We start from the raw sequence: 21,716 nt of genomic DNA on the forward strand, positions 1-21,716 counted from the left end.
GATGCAATTTTCAGAGTAAGAAAAATGAATAAAATGTGGAATTTTATGAAGCACATCTTCACTAAGAGGATGAAAACATGGTTGACTAAGTTGACAGAAGTTGTAACAGTGGCTAAGACAGTTGGTACACTTAAAAAACTTGGGCTATATGGAGTGAAAAGAGAGAAACTTGAAGAACAGCTGTCCTAGGCAAACTACAGTACTTGGCTAGACTAAAAAAAAGTATTTTTCTGGCATTTTATGATATATATATATATATATATATATATATATATATATATATATATATATATAATACAAAACAGTTATGAAAATAAGTTAACTTCCACAGCAAACAGTATATACTAAACTAAAAATACCAAAGGAAAACCTAAAACTTAAACTAAAACTTAAATCATTTCTTCTCTAGCAGAACATATCTCACACAACATTACTGTGGTTCAACAACTACCTGAGTAATCACAGCTATGAAGTAAGGTGGCAAAACATTCTGCATGGCAGGAAGACCCAGGAATCAGTACTGTAATACTTACTATGAAGATCATCACTTGCTCCTCTTGCCTCCCAGTGTCTACAGTATCCCCCAAAGGGCTGTTCTCGGACCCTTAATATTCAATATATAAATAAGTAAGCTTCAAAATGCCACACCTCCATCCATTATGATTCAATATGAATATGATGCAGTAGGACAATGGATAGGTAACACTCACCTTACACTTAATACTAAAAAATAAATAACTAAACAAATGCCGTTCCCTAAAGCCCACACAGTTTTAATAATTCATCTGTGCAAAATATTAAAATTTTGTAGATTTCCAATAGGTGTAACAACTGATAAGCTCATGTTTGATATTCATATAAGTAATGTCAAATAAAACTCACCAATAGCCTGGATCTCTATATGCAGCCCAGCTATTTCTTACTAGCCTAGGTCATAAATCTACTGCACATGCTTGTCTCCTACCAACGCTCCTATATTCTGCCCCTGTCCTCACTAACCTACAAAACAGCCTCCTAGGAAAGCTTGAACAACGTTACAATACAATTGCTAAATCACTGCTAATTTGACTAACAGATCCCAAACAGATCCCATCACTGTCTTGCACTCTCAAAAATAAACTGGATGGAATTCTCAAAATATCTTAAAAGGAGAATCATACCCACAGACTGAAAAAAAATGGATGGGGGATGACATAGTGATTAAGGTGTTTACCTCAGAGACAAGAGGTACAAAGTTTGACTCTCACCAAAGGAAGAGGGAGGTTGGCATAACTGTTAAGATATTTGCCTTACAGACAAGGTGTAGGAGTTGATTCTCACATGAGTTAATTGGCTAGGCTTGAAATGACCCACAAGGGCAGTTAGCCTAGTACTAACATTTGAACCTATTTCATCATGTCTTGATATTTCTTACATTTTAACACCATTTTAGACTCTATATACTTTTTTATATTTTTAAATGTAATTCCAGATTTTGACCACATGGGGTCTGGCATCTTGATTTTTTAGTCTACCTCTAGGTATCACACAAAGCAGTGTTTAGCTTTGAAATATTACATCATAGCCCCTACGCTCCTGTCAGTGCATTGACTTTGCATGTGTTTTCATGTATACCCTACTTTCTTTTAGTCAGTCAGGTTTAAATACCATTTCTTGCTCTTCAATGACAAAAGACAAACAGGGATAATCACACAGAAAGTACAGTTTTGTACCTACCATAAATGTAGATGTTCGAGTGTACACCCTGCTGCAGTCATCACACTTGGGTTATCCTGTCATCAGGCGGTCCCGCAGTCGGCCGGAATTCCAAAGTCTTGGTCCGGCGTCGGTTGCTGTCGCTTCTTCCCTGACGTCAGTGCGCCAGGGGTATATATATTGCATCCAACACCATTTTCTTCAGTTTTTCTTGCCCCAGATGTCAGGTGCCCCCAAAAAGGTGGTCAGTAATTAGTACCAAATTAAGCAATTTTTTGCACAAACACAAAATCCCTCCAGCTATAAGCAAATACATCATGAAGGTGTTGTAGAGATTTAGCCAGTTAGATCAGAGGGGATGGAGGGAGGGTAACCTGGACTGCAGCAGTGTGTACACTCGAACATCTACATTTATGGTAGGTACAAAACTGTATTATGTTCATCGTGTTACCCTGCTGCAGTCATCACACTTTGGTAGAATCCCAAAGCTAAGGATGGGTGGAGGAGTCATAGAGGGTTAGAGGAGGCTAGAAGGCTCTGCAGAACTGCAGTGGCGAAGCCAGCTCTAGTCTTAGAGTAAAGTGGTAAGTGATAGTGTTTGGTAAAGGTGTGTACAGAACTCCAAGTTGCAGTTTCCAAAATCTCCTTAGTTGGAACCCCCCTGAGGAAGGCTGTAGATGTAGCTGTTGCCCTGGTAGAGTGGGGCCTAATGGTAGCAGGAACTGGTTTTCCATGATGGGTATAGCAAAAACGAATGCAATGTCCTATCCATTTGGAAAGGGTTTGTTTTGATATAGCCTTCCCTTGTGAAGATGTAGCATAGGATACAAAGAGCTGGTCAGATTTTCTGAAAACCTTAGTCTTATCCAAGTAGTAACGAAGTGGCCTGTGAATGTCCAAGGAATGCAGGAGTCTTTCTCCTTTGTTCTGTGGATTTGAGAAGAAGGTGGGTAAGTAGATGGTTTGATTTAAAGCCACACTGGATACCACCTTAGGCATGAAGGAAGGATTAGTTCGTAGAGAAACTCTGTCTTGATGGAAAATGAGGAAAGGTTCCACTGCCATTAGTGCCTGCAGCTCTGAGACTCTTCTAGCTGAAGTTATTGCTAGCAGCAGGGCAGTCTTCCATGATAGAAATTGTAGATCTGCAGAGAAAGCTGGTTCAAAGGGAGGTAGCGTAAGTTTTTCCAGAACAAAATTGAGGTCCCATGTTGGTGTAGGTGCTCTCCTGGGGGGCCTAATATTTTTTGCCCCTCTGAGGAACTGCCTTAGAAGTGGATGTGAAAATAAGGGTGGATCCGTGTTGTAGTGGGCTGAAATAGCTGATGCATGGATTTTAATGGAAGAAAAAGAAAGTCCTTTGTGCAACATCTCAGTTAAATACTGTAGAATCTGAGGCATGTGAGGCTGAAGTGTGTTTTGACCTTTAGCTTGGTTCCAGGTGCAAAACCTTTTCCATTTGTCCGAGTAGGCCTTCCTGGTGCTGGGCCTCCTAGCTTCCAGAATAACATCCATAACTTCTTGGGAAAGAGGAGCTGGCTGGATGCTTAGGTGATTTGCCATTGAGCCAGATTTAAGGTTTTGAGCTGCCTGTGAAGAATCTGATTGTTTTGCTGTGTGAGCAAATGGGCAATTTGTGGTAAAATCCAAGGTGGGCCCTGGGCCATATTCCTCAATAGTGGGTACCAGTGCTGGCGTGGCCAGTCTGGGGCTATGAGTATCAGTCGTGGTCTCTCCTTTCTGACTTTCAGAAGCACCTTTGTGAGGAGAGGCAATAGAGGGAAGGCATATACTGTCAGGTTTTTCTAACTGAATGAGAGTGCGTCCACTTTCCAAGCTTGATGGTAAAGTGTCCTTGTACAAAATTTTGTTAGCTGATAGTTTTGAGGACTGGCAAACAGGTCTATGTCTGGAAGGCCCCATTTTTGAGTTATCATTGCAAATACTTGTGGATCCAGTTTCCACTCGTGGGGATCCATGATGTTTCTGCTGAGGTCGTCTGCCAATGTGTTCTTTTTTCCTGGCAGGAATTGAGCTTGTAACTGAACTTGGTAAGCCAGAGCTGTGTTCCACAAGGTCATTGCTTGCCTGCATAGAGGGTAGGAGTGTGTACCCCCTTATTTGTTTATGTACCACATTACTGTGGTGTTGTCCGTCCTTATTTTAAGTAGTCCTGAATGTAATAGATTCTTGAAGGCTGTCAGAGCATTCTGTACAGCTAGCATCTCTTTTTGATTGATGTGCACATTCCTTTGATCTGCAGTCCATACGCCTTGAACGCACTGTCCTGCCATGTGTGCCCCCCCAGGCGTAGTCCGATGCATCTGTTGTCATAGCTTGCCTGGCTGGGGGCAAGGTGAAAGGCTGACCATTGTTAAGGTGACATGCCTGTGACCACCATAGAAACTCCTGTTGTAGGCAGGGAATAAGAGATATCATTGTGCCCAAGCTGTGGCTGTGTTGAGACCATACGCTTTTTAGGTACCACTGTAATTTCCTCATATGCAGCTTTGCAAATGGTATTAGTAGTATGCAAGATGCCATGAAGCCCAAGGCCTGCAGAATTTTTCTTGCAGGTAGTTGGGTCTTTGCTGCCAATTTTTTGAAATATTGAGTCAGTTTTAGTTGTTTGTCTGGCGTCAGATAAGCCTTCTGGGCCGTTGTATTCAAGCTGGCACCCAGGAATGTCATATTTTGTGAGGGTACTAGTTTTGATTTCTTTTCGTTTACTGTGCACCCCAGGGCACCTTAGAAGATGTTTTACAAAAACCAGATGTTGTAAGAGAATGTTCTTGCTTTCTGCTTGGATGAGGCAGTCGTCCAGGTATGGGTATATTTGAATTCCTCTTTGTCTGCAGTATGCAATTACTGGTGACAGGCATTTTGTGAAGACCCTGGGCGCAGTAGATAAGCCAAAGGGCAGTGCAGAGAATTGGTAATGGGTTGAACCTGCAATGAAAGGGAGGTATCTTCTGCAACTTTGTCTGATAGGGACATGCAGGTATGCCTCCTTGAGGTCCAACGTTACTAGCCATGCTTTCTTGCCCAACATGGGAAGAAGCTGCTGTAGTGTTAGCATCTTGAATTTGGGTACTTGTAAGAAGGTGTTTAGAATTGAAAGGTCCAGAATTGGTCTCCAGGCATTGTCCTTTCTGGGAACTATAAAGAGTCTTGAGTAAAATTCTTGGCCTTGCTCTCGTGTAGGTACCAGTTGAATGGCTCTCATCTCCATGAGAGCTGTAATTTGTTTTTGTGCCTCTGCCCATTGATTCTGTGGCACGTTTGGCATTCCTCTTTTCACTGGCAAGGTGTGAAAATGGAATCTGTATCCTCGTGAAATTATGTCTAGGACCCATTTGTCCTTTGTGACAATGTGCCAGTTGTCTGAAAAAAGTGTGAGTTTTCCTCCCAAGGGGGCTGCCAAGAGAGTGTTGCTTGGCCAGATGAGGTGCAAGTCATTGAGTTTGCCTTCTGGTAGTTTGGGACCTGTCTTCTCCTCCCTTCTGTGTTGCAGTGTCCCATTGTCGAGGTTTGTATTGGGCTTGTGGTTGTCCTCTGCCTCTTGGACGTCTGTATTTACCCCTCTGTGGTCTGTCAGTAGCTGGAAAGGACCAATTTTTTGTTGGCCAATTTCTGCTGAAGCGAGGGGGCTGTACCTGTAGAAAATCTTTGACTGTCTGCATAGATTTTGCCTTATCCTCCATTTTCTTTAAGACTTGTTCTGCTTTAACTCCAAAAAGAACATCCTGCTGTAAGGGATCATCTAGAAGCTTTGCTTTAACATGATCAGGCAGAGTTTGTTCCTTTAACCAATCATGCCTACGTATAACAGACCCAGTGACAGCTGCTCTGCAGGAAGCCTCCAAAGAATCAAACCCACATTGTAAAGTATGTTTGCCCGCCTGTTCAGTTGCATGCAGCAGATCCTGCATTTCTTTCAATTCGGACTGTTGAGGGAATGTGCTCATTTTTTGTTTTAGCTGAGACATTAGAAATTGCTGATATTTTAGCATGTGAAATTGACAATTCAGTGCTCTCATAGCTAAAGTGGCTGAGGTGTAAACCTTTTTCTCCCACCTGTCTAGTGCTCTGGAGTCCCTTTCAGAGGGTACAGGATTTTTTGCCACAGAAGCCTTAGCCCCTTTGGGACCCTGGGAGATAATCTCTGGATCAGCAACATGGCTTTTATAAAGGAATTTGTGGGAATCAGGCACTCTATAGTATCTGTCAGGTTTGGCTGGAGCAGGAGGCAGAGAATCTGGGTTCAGACTGGATTCTAAGTAAACATTATCCACAATGTCTAAAACTGGGAGGATGGCAAGTGGTCTGTGCTGGGGGAGTAAAAGAAACTCTCTGAGCCTTTTCTTTGAGTCAGAGTAGTCCTTACCTTCCCAGTGAAAATGTTCCCTCATAGTGTGTAAAGTTTCCCCAAAGGAGTAGTCTTCAGGAGGAGAAGCTGAGGGAATAGAATCCTCAGCATCAGAATCTTCATAAGGGGAGAAGGAGTAATCTTGTTCCTCAGACGAGCCTGAGGAAATAGACACTTGATCAGAGGAGGCATAATCTTCCTCTTGTCTAGGCCTTGGGGGTTGGGAACCCCTGATTAAAGAGATCAAATCTTCAGCCATTTTGAGCATCTGTTTCTTAGGCATGGGGCCTTGAACTGGAGACTGAAGTGCAGTCTTTTTAGGTTTAATAGGAGTCTTAAGCTTAAGATACGTTTTTATGGTGAGCGTCGTCGGTCTGAAAACGCCTTCAGAAACCGAAGGTGTTTCTGCAGCACCGACATTTCTTTCTGCAGTGTCGTCGGTAGGGGCTAAACAAAATGGCTGTGTTGGCCTAGCACTCTCCGCCAAAGGCTCCGAAGCGGTCTCGGGTTCCAAATCTGTGGTAGTCAGGGGCTGTGTCGGAGCCTCACTGAAGACCGGTGAACCGGAGACCGGTCCAGCCAAGGCCTCGGAGTCTGGCTTGGGTCTAGGCTGCCTGTCCTTATCCTTGCGTTTTTTTGTGCAGGCCGGTAGTCGGTTGTTCCGACGGCATTGTGTAGTTAAATTTTCTACCGAAGTAGTGTCGTGCGAAATTAAAGTGTCTTTTTATAGTACGCTTATTAAACCTAGCACAAAAACGACAACCAATGACGTCGTGGTCTGGGCCTAGGCAAGGTATGCAGTAAGAATGAAAATCCTTATGAGGTATTTGCTTCCCACAAGAAATACAATTGTTAACGTTTTCTGACATCGGTCTGAGGCAAGAAAAGTTTCCCCAACGGGGTACTATGCTTTATTGAAGACTTCGGATCTGAAATTCGACTTCGAAAATCTCAGGTGTCGGCTGACCAGCACTTGCGAACTGCTTCTGCTTCGGGCACCGCGCGGCAAGAAAGACTGGAGAAAATGGCGTTGGATGCAATATATATACCCCTGGCGCACTGACGTCAGGGAAGAAGCGACAGCAACCGATGCCGGGCCAAGTCTTTGGAATTCCGGCCGACTGCGGGACCGCCTGACGACAGGATAACCCAAGTGTGATGACTGCAGCAGGGTAACACGATGAACATCAGTATTCTCAATGCCTGTTTCTTCTTTTTCTTTCTAAAGCGCCTAATTTTCATTCTTTTGTTATGCATGAGTTGTAGTCCTTGAACTCATCTCCCCTCCCCCTAAACACCTCCCCTTCATATCTGTCAAAGTGTCAAATTTGAGATGGTTGCTGCTGTGACTGACAGATCACAGCAGGAGACCAAGTTGATGTGCTGAGAATACTGTTCTGTATGATTATCCCTTTTGTCTTTTAAGTAGACGTTGAAACTCAAGAAATGGTAATTAAACCCGATGGACTAAAAGAAAGCAGGGTATATGTGAAAAACAAGTGTAAAGGCAATGTACTAACAGAAGCTTAGGGGCTGTGACATAATATTTTAAAGCCAAACACTGCATTGTGGGATACCTGGAGATAGACTAAAAAAAAATCATACTGCTGGACCCCTTCTGGGCAGACTCTAGAATTACATTTAAAAATATTTTAAAAAAGTATATCGAGTCTAAAAGTAGTGCTAAAATGTAGGAACCATCAAGACTTGATGAAATAAGCATGTTTTTTTCAGTCTGTGGGCATGGTTCTCCTTTAAATTACTTCAGCTAAAAACTGCTCATCCATACTTCACCACACAATTGAGTGTCCTTCCTTGAAAACCCTCCTGCAGTATAGGTTCACAGATTAGTACTAGACTACGTGGCCTTGTGCACCATTTTAAGCCTTGCCAATTACCCCATGTGAGAATTAAACCCTGCACCTTGTGTGTCTAAGGTAAACACCTTAACCATTACACCAACCTCATAACCCTAACAAACAACTCTGCTCTAAAGATAAACTTGTCTCAACAATCTAAATCTCAGAACTCATTGAGAGATGAAGAGGAAAGACAAATCTTCATGGTATACTCAATAACAGCATGGATTACATTCAAAATGACTGCCCAACAACATTCTCTTTATAAAACAGTCCTGTCTGATATATCACTAAACAAAGATGAATTTTTCCCATAAGTTTCAAATTCATGTCAAGATCTCCATTCATCAAATGTAAGTCCTTACTCAGGTTCTTTACTCAACTGAACTCAACTTTCTTACTTACCACTCATCTTCTACTTCTCATTATATCAATACCTCTCAGTTCAATAACATATTTCTTTTTACTTCACCTGTAATTATATTAATCTCACTGTCAGTGCCTTTATTTTCCCAAGTGACTCATCAGAATTATCATATGCTAGCACTTTTCTATTCCACAACACTACGGCTTCTCCCTCTTGCGATGCTGAAAACTGGACCAAAGCTATTCCCCCCTGTACTACCTGTGACTCTGCCCAGGCCCAACCCATCTCCACCCACATCCACGCCCATTTTATGACAAAAATGCATATGCCATTAGGGCAGAACATCCTATAAAGTCCTTTTTATGTGCCTAATCTAGGTTGCAAAAAGTACAGTTTTGTACCTACCATAAATGTAGATGTTCGAAGATCCACATTGCTGCAGTCCTAACACTTGGGTAGTCCGCTGTCCCTCGGTCGGCCCGAATATCAGAGTATAAGGCTGACGTCGGTCAAGGCGCATTTGACTGACATCAGAACGTCAGGGTACAAATGCGCATGACCGACGTCATATCCTCAGTCTTTTCTTGCCCCAGATGTCAGAAGACCCTAAAAGAAAGGTCAAAACCCATAGACAACAACTAAACAACCAACCAGCCTAACACCAAAAATATGTACAATATATACAATATATACAATTATACAATTATACAATTATACCTCAGATGGATAACCCAACCCACACAACCACCTCAAACTACAGAGGGGAAGGAGGGAGGGTAAATTGGACTGCAGCAATGTGGATCTTCGAACATCTACATTTATGGTAGGTACAAAACTGTACTAAGTTCTTCATCTCACATTGCTGCAGTCCTAACACTTGGGTAGAATCCCAAAGCAGAGGTAAGGGAGGATGGCTAAACTATAATGAAGCAGGAGCTGCCAAAATGCCCTGCAACACAGCAGTGGAAAAACCAGCCCTGGATTTAGAGTACAGTGGAAGGTGGTAATGCCTAGAGAAGGTATGCACTGAACTCCAAGTGGCTGCCTCCAAAATATCCTTAGTAGCCACCCCTCAAAAAGCTGTTGAAGTGGCAGTAGCCCTAGTGGAATGAGGCCTAATCCCAGCTGGAATCTCTTTGCCATGATGGGAATAACAGAAAGCAATGCAAAATCCAATCCACTTAGAAATAGTTTGTTTTGACACGGGCTTGCCCTGAGAGCACAAAGCAAAAGAAACTAATAACTGCTGAGATTGTCTGAACCCTTTAGTTCTGTCCAAATAATATCGCAACTGCCTGTGTACATCTAAAGTGTGCAAAATCTTTTCCCCTTTAGTTTGGGGATTTGCATAAAAGTAGGCAAATGAATAGTTTGGTTTAAAGCCACACTAGAAACCACCTTAGGCATAAAGGAAGGATTAGTACGTAAAGATACCCTATCCTTATGGAAAATTAAGAAAGGCTCAACTGCCATAAGGGCCTGCAATTCAGAAACCCTTCTTGCAGAGGTAATGGCCAACAAAAAAAGCAGTCTTCCATGACAAATATTTCAACTCAGCAGTAGCTGCAGGCTCAAAAGGTTGTAGAGTGAGTTTCTCCAACACAAAATTGAGATCCCAAGCAGGAGTAGGAGCCCTTCGTGGGGGTCTTATATTCTTTGCCCCTCTAAGAAATTGCTTGAACAAAGGATGAGAAAACAATGGTGGATCACAGTCATAGTGAGCTGAAATTGCTGCAGCATGAATCTTAATAGAAGAGAAGGACAAACCTTTGCCCAATAACTCAGTAAGATATTGAAGAGCCACACTTAAATCAGGCTCAGAAACATCCAAATCCTTAGCTGCACTCCAAAATAAAAATCTCTTCCATTTATCTGCGTACACTTTCCTTGTACTAGGCCTTCTAGCTTCCAAAATCACATTCAAAACTTGTTGTGGAAGTTGAGACCCTCTATGGTTTAAAACAGAATATGCCATGCTGTTAGGTGAAGAGAGTGAAGTTTGACATTGAGCAAATGACTGTCCTCCTGGGACACAGATGTGGAATCAAAGGCAAAGGCCATGGAGGCTTCTGTACTAGTCTTCTCAGTAATGGATACCAGTGCTGTCGAGGCCAATTCGGAGCTATCAAAATCATCCTTGGCTTGTCCTGTCTGGCCTTTAGAAGTACCTTTGGGAGGAGAGGCAGAGGTGGAAAGGCATACACATGAAGATTTTTCCAACTGAAAGAAAGAGCATCCACTTTCCAAGCTGTGGGATGAAACCGCTTTGTGCAAAACTTTGGCAGCTGGTGGTTTAGTGGAGAAGCGAACAGATCTATGTCTGGAGTTCCCCAGGACACTGTCAAATTCTGAAATACATGAAGATCCAGTTTCCACTCGTGGGGATCCATGATTTGTCTGCTTAACACATCTGCTAAGGAGTTCTGTGCTCCCGGCAGAAACCTTGCCTGAAGACTTAGTTGTAAACTGAGAGCAGTCTCCCACAAAATCATTGCTTGCCTGCATAGAGGATAAGAATGTGTTCCCCTTGCTTGTTGATGTACCACATGACAGTTGTGTTGTCTGTTAGAATCAACACCTGCCCTGGAAGAAGTAAATCCTTGAAAGCTATTAATGCAAACTGGACTGCTAACATCTCCTTCAAGTTGATATGTAGATGCTGTAGTCTGACAGGCCACTTGTCTTGTATCCACTTTCCGTTTAGATGAGCTCCCCAAGCTTTGTCTGAGGCATCTGTCGTTAAAATTTGACTCGCCTCTGGCCGGGTCACAGAGAGTCCCTTGTTTAGGTGACATTCCTGAGCCCACCACAAAAATTCCTTTTGAATGCAAGGTAATATTTGAATGACAGTGTCCAGATGCTGGCAGTGCTGTGTCCATACATTTTTGAGATACCATTGCAACTTCCTCATATGCAGTTTGGCATTGGGAAGCACCAGAATACAAGATGCCATGAACCCTAAGGCTTGAAGGACTGTCCTTGCAGTCAGCCCGGACTGAAGAGATAGATGATGGAAGTAAAGGGAAAGATTCTTTTGTTTGTCCGGGGTTAGAAAGGCCATCTGGGATGCTGTATTCAGTCTTACACCCAGAAAGCACATGTCTTGAGAGGGTACTAGACTGGACTTTATTTCGCTCACAGAATACCCCAGGCATCTTAGCACTGCTATCACATATTCCAAATGACGAAGAAGCTCGTCCTTCCTTGAGCCAGAATCAGGCAATCATCCAAATAAGGATAGATTTGTATTCCTTTTAGCCTGAAGAAAGCTATCACTGGAGCCAGAACTTTCGTAAATACTCTGGGCAGTAGATAAGCCAAAGGGCAATGCAGAGAACTGATAGTGAGAAGTCCCAGTCCGAAAACGCAGATATTTCCTGCAACTTAGCCTGATAGGAACATGAAGGTAAGCCTCCTTGAGATCCAAAGTTACCATCCAGTGATCCTTGCCCAGTAGAGGTAAAAGCTGTTGTAACGTCAACATTTTGAACTTGGGAATGTCCAGATAAGTGTTGAGGATAGATAAATCCAAAATTGGTCTCCACGTGTTCCCCTTTTTTGGCACAAGGAACAGGCGAGAATAAAATCCTAGGCCCCTTTCTGGCATAGGAACCGGCTGTATGGCCCCTATTTGGAGTAGCAGAGAAATTTGCTTGTGAGCCTCTATTCTTTGTTGAGGAGGAATGTCTGGCATGCCTTTGAAAGGAGGCAAGGTATGGAAATAAAACCTGTAACCGTGATGTATGATATCCAGTACCCATCTGTCTTGGGTAATCAAACTCCAATTTTCTTTGAAAAGTGCCAACCTTCCTCCCAAAGGTGCTGCCAGGCGAGAAGGTTCTGGCAGCTGAAAGGGTAGGTCATTGGGTCTGTTTACGAAAGGACTGACCCCTGCCCTCACCCGAAGACTGTGCAGGAGAACTCCCTGTTCTAGGTCTGAAAGAGCCCTGACCTCTGCCCCTGCCACGTCTAGATCTACCCCTAGACTGGGAATCATAAGAAGGATACGTCCACCCTTTAGTAGGCCAATTTCTACTAAACTTTGGAGGCTGAACCTGCAAAAAATCTTTAACAGTCTGCATAGACTTAGCCTTGTCTTCCATTTTCTTTAAAACTGCCTCAACAGGAGAACCAAACAAGACATCAGATTGCAAGGGGCATCCAAAATCCTAGTTTTAACATGGTCAGATAAATTTTGATCCCTCAGCCAGGCATGCCTGCGAAGAACTGACCCAGTGGCAGCCACCCTAGACGAGGCCTGAACAGCATCAAAACCACATTGCAAAGAATGCTTACCCACCTGTTCAGAAACATGCACTAAATCTTGTAACTCTTTACAATCAATACCTTCCGCCAGAGCATCAACCTTAGATTTCAACTGTGAAAGGAGATAATTTTGATATTTTAACATGTGAAACTGGCAATTCAAAGCTCTCATGGCTAGAGTGGAAGAAGTATAAACTTTCTTTCCCCACCTATCCAAGGCCCTGGCCTCTTTATCTGCCGGAACTGGATTCTTGACAACAGAAGCCTTAACACCCTTAGGCCCCTGGCTAACAGTTTCTGGGTCTGCCCTAGTACTCTTAAAAAGATACTTATGAGCTTCAGGCACCCTGTAATACCTATCTGGTTTAACAGGAGCAGGAGGCAAAGAATCAGGATTAAGAGAAGCCTCTGCAAACACATCTTCCACCACATTCAGAACAGGAGGTATAGCTAAAGGCCTATGCTGGGGTAAAAACAAAAATTCCCTAAGCCTTTTCCTGGAATCAGAGAAATCCTGACCTTCCCATTTAAAATGCTCTCTCATGGAGTGAAGGGTCTCTGAAAAAAAAAAAATCCTCAGGAGGAGAAGCAGAAGGAGTAGAATCATCCACATCAGAATCAGAATAATGAGAATACTCCTGCAAGTCTTCAGCCGAAGACTCAGACACATCCGAAGCCTGCTCATAATCCCCCAACACAGGTTCCATCCTAGGCCTCTTATCAGGAGAGGGCATAGAGCCTCTAATCAAAGTAATTAAATCTTCTGCCATTTTAAGCATGTGCTTCTTGGGCACTGAACCTGAAGAACTAGGAGTGACACCCACAGAAGCAAAACTAGACCTGCCTCTAGGAGAAGCCTTGGAAGCAGAAAGAGAGGGCCTAGACACCTTAGGAAGGGAGGGAAGTACAGTTACCTGAGAAGCCCCTACAGCCTGACCTGCCTCCTGGGAGGCCACATCCTGTAAAACACAGTTTCTCCCTGGGACTCCAGAGAGGCCTCCGTCGGAACCACCGGTTCCACTGACGCCTCTAAAGAACCGGCGTCCGGTTCGGACGACTCCTCTAACCTAGGTTTAACTGCCTTGTCCTTGCGCTTCTTTGAGGAAGCCGGCGTCGGAGCATCCGATGGCATATTGTAATTGCACCGCTTCCCAAAGACCAACCTGGCACAATCCAACCTACGCTTTATAGTGCGTTTATTGAACCTAGCACAAAAGCGACACCCAACAACGTCGTGCTCAGGTCCCAAACAAGGTATACACAAATTATGGTAATCCCTATGCGGTATCTGTTTCCCACAAGAAATACAGTTATTCACTTTTTCTGACATCCGGTAAACCACTGAGGCAAGAAAAACCAAAATATTCCCAACCGGGTACTTAATCAACTCTGACTTCGGTCTGAAACTCCGGTGAAAAATTTCAGAACGCCGAACGGCACTTGCAACACTGCTTCTGCATCGGACCATGCGGCAAAAAAGACTGAGGATATGACGTCGGTCATGCGCATTTGTACCCTGACGTTCTGATGTCAGTCAAATGCGCCTTGACCGACGTCAGCCTTATACTCTGATATTCGGGCCGACCGAGGGACAGCGGACTACCCAAGTGTTAGGACTGCAGCAATGTGAGATGAAGAACATCTCTTTTTTTGTTGTTTTACAATTATGCTGGACTCCATTTTTGTGAAAAAGAAGACAGAGCTTGCTTTTTAACAAACTCTGGCATTCTGAACATAATACCAGAGTTTGTACTGTGCTTTCCAGACTACCGGAGATTCATTCTGATTTCTGGATAGTCCAGAAAAATACTGGGTAGGTTGCAAGCCTACACAACACCCTTAAAGTAGGAGAAAACAAGTTAAACGTTATTCTTTTACACTTGCACTCCTTCACTTTATCAACAAAGTGAGGATAGCTTTCCAAGTCACTTCTGCAGGTTTGCTGCAAAAACACTGTTCTCGCAGCCACAGCCAGTTTCATAATACTTGTTCTCTGTCATAACATGTTAAAAGCTGATTTAGTATTGGCCAATATTTTCCACATCTGACTTCCATTACAGGCAATGATAATTTTCTAATGCAACACCCAAGGAGCCGTTTTACAAATCTAGTCTATTCTACCATTTTAATGCTTTCATACTACAATTTATTTTCCTTTGGCTTCAAAAACACCAATCTTAACTTATGGTTTTGTGCCTTGTCTGCTAATCTGCTGAGATTTAATTTGACCACATCATTTAAATGCCAGTGCTGCCTTTTCCTGAAATCTCTGTCACTTGTTGCCTAACTGGCTCTATTACAACCTGTTAGTCTTGCATGTATTCAGCATCCTCAATAGTAACAACTTCCAGCCTTTTCAATAGACTTCAAAAAATTCCCATCAAATGTCATAACTCAGTCTGTACTGCCTAAAAGATGTTGGCCACTGCACTAACATTCAGTCTTAACACCTTTTTAACCTGTCTGGGTGGTGAATGTTGTGAATCATGGCAACTCAATTTTGACTCTCAAACCAGTTCTCCCTTGAAATACACAGCTTCTACAATAAATACATTTTTCCACCAAACATTCAACGGCACCTTTATCCTTCTATTCACATATACAAAAATGATTCAATCATTTATTGTTAAAACTATTACTAAACTTATCTCAATAGTTATCAAACAAGGTGTTTGAGGAAAACAATCAATTTCAAGTACCATCATGAACATCCACTTCACCAGCATTTTGATGACGCTTAAGCAATGACCTTGGGCTGTGTGTGCAATCTTTCCACTAATTCCTCATCAGCCACTGCATCCTTTTATTAACACATGGACATTTTTCCACAACAAAAGTCAGGAGAATGATCAGAGGAGTAACAGGAATAAATTAAATGGTATTCTCGGCGTTATGCATACACTCCCAGAATGGCTTGTTACTTTGAAATGTGAACCAGCAAAAGGCATGCACAGCTCGATTATGGGAGTTTCAGAGAAAAATGCCAAACTGGAATGGAACAGGGAAAGAACCCAATTACATACTCTGAAAAAAGGTTTTCAAACAACAGATCTATGTTTCTTGGCACAGCCAGGCTACAAATCTCCATTCTAGTTAAATGTCATACTGAGCTCAAGTAAGCGGAAATAGGAATACACTCCATTCACAGACACAGGCTACAGGGTAAGCTATAAAAGACTTGCATCTATCAAACAGATGCAAGTGGTCACTAATTTTCTGAAAAAAAAAGTACATTACTTTACCAGAGATATGTCTCTGTGGCTAGCATCCAACACCTTAAGTACCACCCGGATCTCTTTTGGAGAGAACCCTTCATCCTCATCATCATCTTTGTAATTCAGTGTTCCTGCATATATGTGGGTTCTTGTCCCTCTGCCGAGATGTTCTCCCTAAACAAAATAAAGAAAAAAAGTCAGTGACAAGTAAGATGTAGTGCTACAATAAGGGAAAGTTCAAAGATATCATTAAGTTCTGACCCTTGACAAAGGTAGCTATAGGAAGTTTACTGAAGCTGCCTTAATAAAAGTGATGCAGTCAATAATCACTTCAGAAATGTCAGCAAGTACTTGATACACAAAACAGAACTGTAACACTAAATGCACAAGACCTTTAAAAAATTCTACCTGGCAGGGGTGGGAGAGCAGGGAATAAGTGCATAAAAATGACATAACGCAGTAAATGCATAAACTGTTTTTGCTACATTAAGGAAGTCACAAAAAAATGACAGAATAAATGCATAAATGATTCAATCTTTATTGCAAGCTAGGAGATGCACATACCCATAACATGAGACTCACAATCCATGTAAACATATTCATATGGAAGAATAAAATGATGCATAATTATATTTGGATTTTGGACAAAAAAACAGTAACTGTATTATTTGTATAAAGAAAGAAATGTTCAACTTGTAGACTAAAACTCTTCACTTACCAAGAACTCTTCTATTGTTCATTAGACAATGAATCCATAATGCATATAATACTGGGGATATTATACAAGTCAATAATACAAAATATTTATTTAAACCACACCCATGACAAGGTTATCCTACATAAGGAAAGTAGAAACAGCAGTGATCATAAAAAAAAAAAACAGCACAAGGTGTGTGCGTGTGTGTACATAATTCACACATACATACCTAGGCTCCAAATTGAAGCACTGGCAATCAAAAGACAACACAGGAGAAGAGCGAATCTTGAAGATCTCCTTAAAACTTATTTTTGTAAGGGGGCAAGCCTCCCACCTAGAACTTACATATACGAACTCCAAGATCACCATAAATCAGAGAAAAGGGAATAATCTGAGAAACTGCATCTTGGACTTAATACATGCAAGTCTGTCCTTTTGGCCATTCAAGTCTCCGTATTTTGGAACTCACTCAAGCTGGCCCCAATATTTCAAACTTTTCAACTGGTTACCATCTATCTATGGGTTGAAGATCCAGCATACTCTTACCTACACCAGGGACCCATGCTAACCAGTAGTGCCACCATAAACCCTAGCAGTCTTGGGTCAACAAACTTCTCTCTGACCAGTATTCAGCGGTCCAGCCTGAGTTACCTGGGGAGCTCTTTTGAGCAAAAGTTGGACGTACAACCAATAAACCTGCCAAACATGAACGAAGAACAGATACACTGAATATAGGTTCACTGACAGAATGCAGATTGAAAGTGGATGAAATTATGCTAAGGAGGAGACTGGACATGCTGTGTGTCAGGAGACAAGGTGGAAGTGCACTGCAGCAAAGCCACTTGACATGTGATGCAGAGTCCACTACTCAAGGGGAGGATAAACCGGATATGGTGTGGGAACTGTGATGATGGACAGGTTCTGAAGACAGTGAATGATGTTATCAGAATTACTGACAGACTTGTGTCAATCAGACTCCAGTGTAATGATAGGGTACTATTCATAATCTCAGCCTATGTCTCACATCAGGATAAAAAAGTTCGATCAGGCAGTAGTTGCGGGGACTATTAGGTAAAGTAGGACAACATAAGTGGTCATTGATAATGGGTGACCTGAATGCTCTATCAGGACAGACAGAGCAAGATATGAAGACTGTCTAGGTCCACATAGGTGGAGCAACAAGAATAAAGAAGAAAAGGCCATTCTAGACTTCTGTCTGGTAAATGGATTGATGGTGGCTAACACATGGTTCTGTAAGACTGTCAGAAAAACACGTACAGGAGTGGCCAAAATGCAACTCAGGCAGACTTCCTCCTAGTAAGGAAAGGACAGGTTGGCATAATGGTTAAGGTTCTTTACCTCGTAAACACAAGGTACAGGGTTTTATTCTGACTTCAGGTTATTGGTTAGGCTTAAAATGGTCTCGCAGGGCAGTTAGCCTAGTATTCACCTATGAGTTAGAGACTGCAAAGTCATCCCCAGAGAAACAGTCAATCCACGGCATAAACCACTGGTGGCCAAAATCATCTGCAGGCATTGGTCAGCACTAAGGTCAACAGAGAATATTTGAAGACCTGGAAGTTGACTGGAGTGAAAGTATTACAAGCAGCCTTTGAACAGGAATATCAGCAAACGATACAGTAATGGAGTACAAAGCTGAAAAGCACATGGGATGAAGGTGAGTACAGACAAGACAGCTGTCATGGCAGCAAATGGGGGAATCAGAAAAAAAATTAAGTTATGTACTTACTATAACTTGGCATCTGTGTTATCTAGTTTAATTCTAACTCACATACGGGTCTCAGATCAGACTCGGCTGCTTTACGCAGGCTCACATTCCACTCTTGAGCACCTCCCTCTACCCACAATGCCCCACTCTACACACATCTCCCTCAGATCGAGTTTGCTGCTTATACAGCAATAAGAGAGGAACAAAGCAGTACGAGAAAAGAAACCAAGGGTTCAACCTGGGACAACTGTTCCAAAAGAAAGGTTCCACAGGTCTTCCAGAAAAATAATAGGTTGGGGACCGGTTGAGAGGGAAGTTGAGCCAGAATGAAACTGGACAATGCAGATGCCAAGTTATGGTAAGTACATAACTGAAAAATCTGATGTCCATTTCATTCTGACTTATGTATGAGTCGGAGTCCTCAGCTACATAAACTCTTGGTAGCCTCAAAGAAAGATATGCTGGAGCACTGTCAAACTGAAAGAAGCAAAGATATGGGGTTAGGACCAAATGGGGTGCAGCACAAATATCATCAATGGAAATTCTGAAAGAGAAAGTAGATGATGTAGCTACAGATCTCACTGAGTGGGCTTTAGGAGGAATAGGCAATTTCAGACCACATATGTCATAAATTAAAGATATGCAACCCGTTATCCATTTTGCAAGAGTCAGTTTTGATACTGCTTGTCCTAAGCGATTAGGTGAGAAAGAGACAAACAACTGATCGGATTTTCTGAATTGTTCAGACCTATGAAGATAAAAAGTAGTTGCCTATGCACATCCAGCAAATGCAACAAACATTCACCCTTACTGGAGTAATTTGGAAAGAAAATCGGTAGCTGTGTGGTCTGGTTAATATTTGACTCAGTAGCTACTTTAGGCATAAAAGAGAGGTTACCAAGGGAAACTGTCTTTATGAAAAATAACAAAGTGGCTTAGAGATGAAAGGGCCTGTATTTCAAAAATCCTCCTAGCTGAGATGATGGCTACTAAAAAGATAGTTTTTCAGGACAAGAATTTAATGTCACAGTCATCATCAGGTTCAAAATGCTTCTGAGTCAGTCCTTGCAGGATTACTGTGGGATTCCTTAGGGGAGTTGGATCTTGTATCGGGGATCTGGGCAGAAAAAATGCTTTCATGAAAGCCTTGCATAGTTTGGAAGAAGCAACAGTACTGGAAGAAAGCCCAGTATGGAAATTGGATATGGCTGTAGACCCTTCTTTAAAAGAGAAGTAAGAAAAGCAAGGATGGTTGAGATGGAGGCTGTATAAGGATTAATGTTCTCTCTGGAAGCCCAAATGGCAAATCTTTTCCATTTGCTACTGCAAACTTTTTTGGTAGAAGCTTTCTGGGAAGCTAGTACTAGATCTCTAACTAGGGATGATAGCCTGGACCCTTTAATAATCATCAGAAATGGAGAAACCATGTGGTCACAGTTGAGGGTGGCTAGATCCTGGTGTCGACCTAGCAATGGATGCGACAGAAGGTCCTGACTGTGTTCCAGTATCCATGGAGGATATTTCAGATGAGACCAAAGGAAGGGGAACCAAATTTGATGAGGCCAATAAGAGGTAACGAGGATCACGGAGCTATTCAACTGTTTGGCTTTCTGTAGAAACTTTGAGATCAACGGCAGAAGGGGATAAGCATAAAGGAGACCAGGGGGCCAATCATGGACTAGAGCATCCCATGGGACTCACTGGAAGAGGATCAGAGTAAACTACCTGCTGCTCTTATTGTTTAGAGGGGAGGCAAATCGGTTGCAGCAAGGATAGCCCCAACATCTGAAAATCAGATTTGCCACTGACTGATTAAGAGACCACTCATGAGGAGTCACAATGGACCTGCTGAGCTTTTCCACCAGTACGCTGGGCTTCCCCAGTACGTGGGAAGTGTCCGTCATCATTGTGGCTGTGGGAGAAGGAAGGACAAATGGTCTGCCAAAAGATAGGTCGTCCAAAAGGATCCACCATCTCAGATGAGTTTTGCAAATAGTCATCAGCTTGATAGGAGCAGAGAGGGGATGGCAAAGTATAGACCACTGAACAGCCAATGCCCACTGGAGAATACACACAAAATCTTGCCAAGGGAACCAGTATTATGGCAGCCGCCATGGTCCAAGAGCTTGCAGTTTAAGCTTCGCAGGAGGTGATGGAAGGGTTTTTATAGCTTGTAGTTGATCCCTCAAAGATTCTGATACAGATGCAAGGAAGCTATTAAGAGATGACGTGTTCAACAGAGCCCCAATAAACTCCAATGTCTGAACTGGCAATACTTGGTACTTCGCTAGGTTTAAGATGATGCCCAGGGAATTGGATATTCAAAAAAGATATTCCCTGGCTTGAATGAGCAGATGCTTGGTTGGGGCAGTTAGAAGCGAGTCTTCCATATATGGGAACACCTGAAAACCTTGCAGTCTTAGATGAGCTGTGACCACTGCCATACATTTGGTAAACACCCTGGGGGCTGCGGTGAGTCCAAAGGTCAGGGCTCTGAACTGGTAGTGACTGGCTCCCAGCTTGAAGCGCAGATGACTCCTGGAGTGTCTATCTCAATGCGATAGCATGCATCCTACAAGTCCACAGAGCACATCCAATCATCCTTCCTCAGTAACAAAGGATGGACTGTACCATAACCATCTGGAACATCAACGTCTTTATGTACAAGTTCAGCTTGCTTAGATCCAAGACAGGTCTCAGGTCCCTGGTCTTCTGTGGCATGAAAAAGAAGTGGGAGTAAGTTCCAGATGCTCTGTTTAGTTGGGACCTCTTGGATGACTCTCTTCTGCAGTAATTTCTAAACCTCTACTACTGCCAATTCCTAATGACTGGGTGGAACGTTGGGGAGTTTCTTTTGTCTTTTTGGTGGGGGATTTGAAAAGGGAATATAGTAGCCTTTGGATATTATGCTTTGCACCCAAGCATTTTTGTTATTTGGGTCCAGGCGATAGAGTGCACAGAAAAATTACCCCCGACTGCCTCAAGGGAAGACCAGTCAGGCAACGCTTCAGGAGCACTGATAGGGCTTGTCAGAGAAAGGTTCCCTGACGCCCTGGTTTTGCAAACTCCCTCTGTCCCTGGGGCAGCATTTCCAGTTGATGCCCCCCCCCTCTGCTTCTAGAGGACTTCCTCACATTGATCTGGAAAGGACTCTCAGGATTTACAGAACCAGGTTTTCTTGCCTCCTCTTTGATTTCTGGAAAAGGTTCGCAGAGTAAAAACTTGATCCCCACAGCAGATAAGGTCTTTCCCTATTTCTCACTGTGGGTTAGGGTTTCTTTTACACTTGGTCTGAATAATGAAGAGACATCAAAGGGAGTATTGACAAAATGTCTTGAATGGTTCCGCAAAGCCACATCCAGGCATGTCTGTGAATGGCAATGCCTGTGCCAGCAGCCTGTGAGGAGTCCTCCACAGAATGGGAGATAAACCTCATGGATGAGTTGAACAGGGAAGACAGAATAGCCAGTCTTGGAGATATCTTCTTGAAGTCCTCCAGCGACACTGTCTCAACCAAAG

The 21,716-nt window shown here is 42.8% G+C and overlaps 1 protein-coding gene across 1 annotated transcript in view; it reads right to left on the bottom strand.

Annotated features, from left to right (window-relative positions):
• Positions 1 to 21,716, bottom strand: part of JAK1 (Janus kinase 1) — a 1,643,095-nt gene that overhangs the window by 515,484 nt on the left and 1,105,895 nt on the right. Inside the window, exon 12 of the mRNA XM_044085562.1 lies at positions 15,799 to 15,945. Within this exon, the coding sequence (XP_043941497.1) occupies positions 15,799 to 15,945 (147 nt within the window). The remainder of the gene's footprint in view (positions 1 to 15,798; positions 15,946 to 21,716) is intronic.

This window comes from Protopterus annectens, chromosome 10.part0 (genome assembly GCF_019279795.1).
Source record: "Protopterus annectens isolate FY-2018-M chromosome 10.part0, PAN1.0, whole genome shotgun sequence".
In the NCBI taxonomy this organism is placed as follows: domain Eukaryota; kingdom Metazoa; phylum Chordata; order Ceratodontiformes; family Protopteridae; genus Protopterus; species Protopterus annectens.